The sequence below is a fragment of the Vidua chalybeata genome, chromosome 14 (genome assembly GCF_026979565.1).
Source record: "Vidua chalybeata isolate OUT-0048 chromosome 14, bVidCha1 merged haplotype, whole genome shotgun sequence".
Classification (NCBI taxonomy): domain Eukaryota; kingdom Metazoa; phylum Chordata; class Aves; order Passeriformes; family Viduidae; genus Vidua; species Vidua chalybeata.
Genome location: NC_071543.1, coordinates 1,370,833 through 1,376,603, shown reverse-complemented (window position 1 = coordinate 1,376,603; position 5,771 = coordinate 1,370,833). Strand labels below are relative to the sequence as shown.

At 60.0% G+C, this 5,771-nt stretch overlaps 1 protein-coding gene across 1 annotated transcript; it reads right to left on the bottom strand.

Annotated features, from left to right (window-relative positions):
- Positions 1-833: 833 nt before the first annotated feature.
- On the bottom strand, positions 834-3,683 carry LOC128795320 (zona pellucida sperm-binding protein 3-like). The gene is made up of 9 exons (XM_053955998.1): positions 3,306-3,683; positions 2,839-2,957; positions 2,651-2,754; positions 2,303-2,480; positions 2,103-2,223; positions 1,910-2,001; positions 1,692-1,837; positions 1,153-1,272; positions 834-967 (listed from the first exon to the last, which is right to left on the bottom strand). The coding sequence occupies exons 1-9, from the start codon at positions 3,681-3,683 to the stop codon at positions 834-836; spliced, it is 1,392 nt and encodes a 463-aa protein (XP_053811973.1).
- Positions 3,684-5,771: the final 2,088 nt, after the last annotated feature.

Here is a 5,771-nt window from a genome sequence, read left to right as displayed (position 1 = left end):
CCTCAAAAGCTGGACCATGACCACACCACCAAAAGACAGGAGGATTTTGTGCTTACCCAGCCAGGCTTGTCTTTACACTGGCAGCAACAGTCCAGGATGTCCCCAGAAGCTCTCTGGAGACAAATCAAGCCAGGGAAGAGGAGTGCAGAGGTGTGGAGGGCACCCATCCCAGGTAGGGCTGTCCTTTCCTCCCCCCACACATCCCCAGAACCCACAGCATCTGTCCTGGAATGGGATCCCCAGGTCTGGCATCTTCCCAGGAAGAGTCCCCAGCTCCAACCATGGCCCAAGGAAAGCAATCCCATTGCTGTGTTCATCCCAGGGCTCTCACACTCCATAAAAACAATGGAATTCATTCCCATCCAGCCCCTGCAAAGCAGAAGCACCTCCAGCCCTTTCCCATCCCTGAGGTTTTCCCCTGCAAAGAAGCCAAGCTCAGCACCTAAACCAATCAAAATCCCAGAATTCCAGCTGCCCTTGCATCCTTCAAGGGATCTTGGAGCAGAATTCCCCCATCCCAATGGATAAGAAAGGGAAAACAGGAATTCTAAAATCAGGAACTCATTTAGAACCTCAGAACACCAATAAATCCCTAAAATAGGAGCCACACCTCATTTAGGATTCCTTTCCATGGATACAACCTTTGGAAAATCCACCTGTACCTCCCAAATCCAATGCATGGAGGTTTGGGAATCACTTCCAGGTGGCAGCAGCTCTACATCCCCAGTCCCACCTCTTTCCCAGAGGATGGATTCCCATCCAAAGCTGCCTGAGCCCCTCCCACCCCACAGAGAACACCAGGAGGTGACAGATGCTTCTTCTCTTTATTGGGATCACTGGGACATTCCCGCAGGACAGAGCCTTTTCCGGCACAGCCACAGGAGCATTCCCAGGGCAGTCAGGCTCAGCAGGGTGGCTGCCGTCAGCAGGAGCCCCTGGATCACCACGGGAATTCCGCCAGCAGCACCTGGAAGGGACAAAACCCTCTGAGCACTCATTCACTGGTTCCCAGCCTCCACCCAATCCTTGGGCATCTTGGGGAAGGAGCCCATAGGGCAGCTCTGGGGGATTGTTCCAGAAAATCCCTGGGAATTCACAGTGGGAGCAACCCCTGGGTGATGCCTGGAGACACAACCACACAAAGACCCCTACCTCGGGGGGTGTTCCCAGCTGATCCCAGACTTCCAGAGGGGCTTGTTAATCCTTGAGCAGGCTCCAGGATCAGGAGGGGTCCCACAGAGACATCGGCTTCAGTCGGCCCCGAGGGCTCACCTGGAAAAAGATGGGAATGAGCTCCCAGGAGAGGGAATTCCTGCTTGGGCTGGAATTTGGGAATGACAGGAAGATGGACACCAGAGGAACAGAATGCCAGGGGTTTAAAATGCAAGGACACGATCAGGGTAGAATCATGGAATGGTTTGGGATAGAAGGGACCTCAAAGCCCATCCAGTGCCATGGGCAGGGACACCTCCCACTATCCCAGGTGGCCTGGGACACTTCCAGGGTTGAACAACAGTGCCAGGACCTCCCCCATCCACACAGAATTTCTTCCCAATATCCCCCCAAAATTCCCCTCTTTCCTTTTAAAAATCCCTCCCTAAGGACACCGGAGAAGAGCTAGGATTGTCCTTAAACTGTGCCAACACCCCCTCCCCCGGCCCGAGGGGCTCTCGGACACCTTTGGGACACACCTCTCCGGCCGGGGCTGTCCCTCCTCACGCGCCTGCCCATCCGTGCGGCCGGAGCGCGGAATTCCCGGGAATCTCCTCCAGGAGAGGGACAGCTGCCGGTGTCACAGCAGCTGCAGATGGCCGCAGTGCCCTCCAAAGGTGCCCACCTGGAACAGAGTCACCTGTGACCCCCTGCTGCGGGCGGGGGCGGGTCCCCTCCCCACAGCAGGGACACTCACAGGCCGCTGGCTTTGCTGAAGGAACAGGCTTTATTCCGGGAATTCGGGGCTTCAGCCGCCGGGGACACCCGCAGGTGGCAGCTGATATAGAGCTGGCAGGGGAAGTCAAGGAAAATCCGTTAATCTTGGAGATTTTAGGGCTTTTTTCCATAGATAAACAGAGAAAGGAGGAGGGATGGAAACAACACCTCACCAAATTCCCGGCGTCTCCGGCAAATTTGAAGGCGTCCACCAGGAACCGCAGCGACTCCGGCCGGGGCCGCGGGGACACGAAGGCTGAGCCGGTGTCCTCTGCCCTGCTGTCCACCAGGCACCTGGAGAAGGGCTGGGAATCATCCGGGATCCTCCACAGGAGCCTGGGATTCTCCAGGCAGCCCCAGAGCCCGGCCTTACCCGCCCAGGTCGATGAAGGCGTAGCGGGGGGACGAGCTCCTGTCGGGGGTCACGGTGGCCACGCACTGATCCACGAAGAGCCGCAGGGGCACGTGGCCCTCCGAGGTGACATCGGCCTGGAAGCGGAGGCTGTCCCCAAGCTGGAAACCATTGGAGAGCCTCTCCCTGCTCCACTCGTCTGGAATGCAGATCCCAGGGAATGGGGTCACTTTGGGGACTTCCCAGGAGCGTGGGACCTCTTAAATGTGCTGTAACCGCCGTGGGGGGTGGATTTGGCTCCATTGGGGCTCCCAGGAGCCAGGAGAAAGGGGGAGCTGAGGGACACGAGGCCACCAGGGCTGCACCCACCATCCATGAGGCGCAGGGAGAACCGGAGCCGCTCCTCCGCCGCCACCGTGGAGCGGAACGGGGCCCACGTGGGGTGCACGGCACCGCTGCTCACGTTGCTCCTCCTAAAGGGAAGCAATGGGAATTACCTGGGGTGGGCACCGGCACGTCAGGGCCGTGGCAGCACGGGGACAGCCCCCACCACTCACCTGGGGTAGTGACACTCAATGGGGACCTCGGCTGGGGTGGCCCTCACGATAAGGGGGTTGCCAGAACGGGTGGGTGTGTAGAACAGAGTGGTTCTGTAGATCAGGGAGTCTGGGGTCACCTGGAAGGAGAGTTTGGGAGAGGGGAAAAACCAGGAAAAGAAACTCGGCACCAGCAGGGACTGTGCCGGGACACAAGAGCCACATTCCCGATCCTACAGGACACCACGGAGCTTTGAAAGCACCGGCTTGAAACAGGTCAGCGCCTCCAGGACACAGGCACAGCGCCTCAGGACCCATTATCCCATAAATTCCTGCATCCAGTCCCAAACCCAGTACTGAGTGCGTGCCTCATCCAGGCTATCCACGCCCCAAATTCCCCCCTGCTCCGGGCACTCCTCACCCCAAACCCGCCAGCACCTGCACCAGGGCACCTTTAGGGGTGACACCCTCACCCCGGTGCCACTCACCTGCAGGGTGCTGCCACACTCGTGCAGCGCGGCCACGAAGGTAACAAAGGTCTGGGCGGCGTTTGGGGACAGGGGCGGGCAGGAGGCCGTGCCCAGGCTCAGCTCCGCTGCCCGCACCGGGCGCCCGGTGCCAAAGAGGTCCCTGCGCACGGTGACCGCCAGCTGCCCCTCCTGGCAGCGCACGGCCACCGCGGGGCGCGGGGACAGCGCCCGCAGCTGCGACAGATCCACCCGCGCCCAGGGCTGCGACCTGGAGGAATCGCCCCGCAGCCGCCACGTCCCGGAATTCCGCGAGGGAAAACCCCAGGGATCAGAGGATGCGGCCGAAGCCAACACCCAGCAGAGCAGAGCGACCCCAAAGCGGCTCCCAAGCCCCATCCTGACCCCAGGAAAAGCAGCGCATGGCAAAGGGGCTGCTCGGGAGCTTTTTATGGGAGCATCCCGGGGGGATTCCCCGCCGGGATAACGGGATCCAGCTGGGGATTGCACTCGGGGTAACGGGATCCAGCTGGGGATTCCCCGCCGGGATAACGGGATCCAGCTGGGGATTGCACTCGGGATAACGGGATCCAGCTGGGTCTCATCCCTTCCGAGGGTGATTCCCTACCCCTGCAGCCGGGAATTGTCCCGTTTGTCCCATGTCCTGCTCGGCTGCGGTGGCACCAGTGTCACTCCCTGAGCCGATTTTGGCCAGCGAGGCTTTCTCGGACATTTCCCCCCTGATCTTCCCAGGAATTCCCCAAAATCCAGGCGGTGCATTCAGAACAGCGGATGTGCCAACTCCACCCGGGCGCTTTGGGATCGGCCCGTGCCCGATTTCCCTGGAATTGCGCCTGGCTAATGAGGGCACCATAACGAGTTCATTTGCATGAAAAGCAGAGGGGCAGAGCCGGTCAGGGACCGGCAGGCGGAATCCAGAGATTAATTAGCCTGCGGGTGTTAATTGCGGTGATTGGCACCGCCGCTGGTGGGCACAGGAGGGTGACAATGGCCCTGCGCAGCTGCAGGAGGAGCTGGGGACACTCAGGAGAGTGGCATGGCCCGGCCGAGTCGTCCCCGTGCCCTGCGGGCATTCCCGGAGAATTCCCACTCTTCATCCATAGGGGTGGGAGAGCTGGGAGAGATTTTGGCCTCGGGATTTATTCCTGGTGGGGTTTTTTACCGGGAAACGGGGCTGGAGCATTTACCTCCCTCTTCCAGGATCTGTGGGATGGGTTTGGGATGAGGGGACCTACTCCAGAGTCACTTGTAGGGGATGAGCAAAGCTCTGACCCAGCCCGAATTCCTCGTGGAAATTCTCGAGTCAAGTCTTGCTGTCCCCTGCAGCATCCATAATGTCATTCCCACATTCCCACATCCCCCTCTGGCACCATCCCGGTGTCCTGGCGTTGTCCCGGGTGTTTTTAGGGATGATGAATAAATGATGGGACACAGAAAACTCCTCCAGGCCTCTCCACGAATTCTGCAGGAATGGTGCAGCTCCCGGCCTGGCTCATCCCGAAGCTGCCCTGGAATGTTTTATCCAGGGGGATGGGGCTGCTTGCGGGCTTCAGAGGGATGGGAGGGGATGCTCCTGCATCCAGAGGTATCCGTGGGGATGGGAGGCAATGTCCCTGCTTCCCAGAGCCCCATTCCCCATCCCAACACCAGGAATAGCCCTGGAAATCCAGGATTTGATCCGCCCAACCTCTGTGGGACCCAGGTCTCCAGGGATGGGTGCCTGCTCCCAAAGCCCCGTTCATGCTATTCCACAGGGGTGGATCCAGGATCCCAAAGAACCTCGCACAGCCCCATCCCACGCTTTCCCTCTCCAGCGTGGATTTCTCACCCCCTGGGAGAGCTCAGCACTTTGCAGGTGAGGGTCCCAGCCCTGTGGGACTCTGTGGTCAGTGCAACAGCCCCGGGAGATCGCCCACCCTGACAGTGCCCCCAGCCAAGCCCTGCACCAAGGGCTCGCTCGGCTGGGTGCAGGAGCTGTGTTCTGCCCAGGACGAAAAGATCGCAGCCCTTTCATCTCGTACAAACACAGCTGAGCCCAGCAGCAGCCGAGCCCTCCCTGAGCCCTGTCCTGCAGCCCGGGGGCGTTTCTGCGCCGCTGCTCCGGGGCCGAGCGCTCTTCCTCATGGACGGCACACTTGGCTGACCCTCGGGAGCTCCACGAAGCCTTTCCACAGCTGCTCCTCGTGCAGGAGCCCGTGTGTGGGGCGGCAGTAAGGCAGGAGACCATATGCTCCAGCACGGGGACAATGAGCCGCTCACTGCGACAGCGCGGCTGTGATGAGCCATTGTCATGACTGATGGCACGAGGACGCTGGGGGAGCAGATTTTCACAGCAGATAAGCCCTAATGAACAGAGAAATAACTTCCCGTCATGAGGGAGATGTACAGAGTTCCAAAAGCCACGGTCCTGCGAGGGAGGAAACACTTGATTGCCACCAAGGCCACGGAGCAGTACCCGGGCACAAG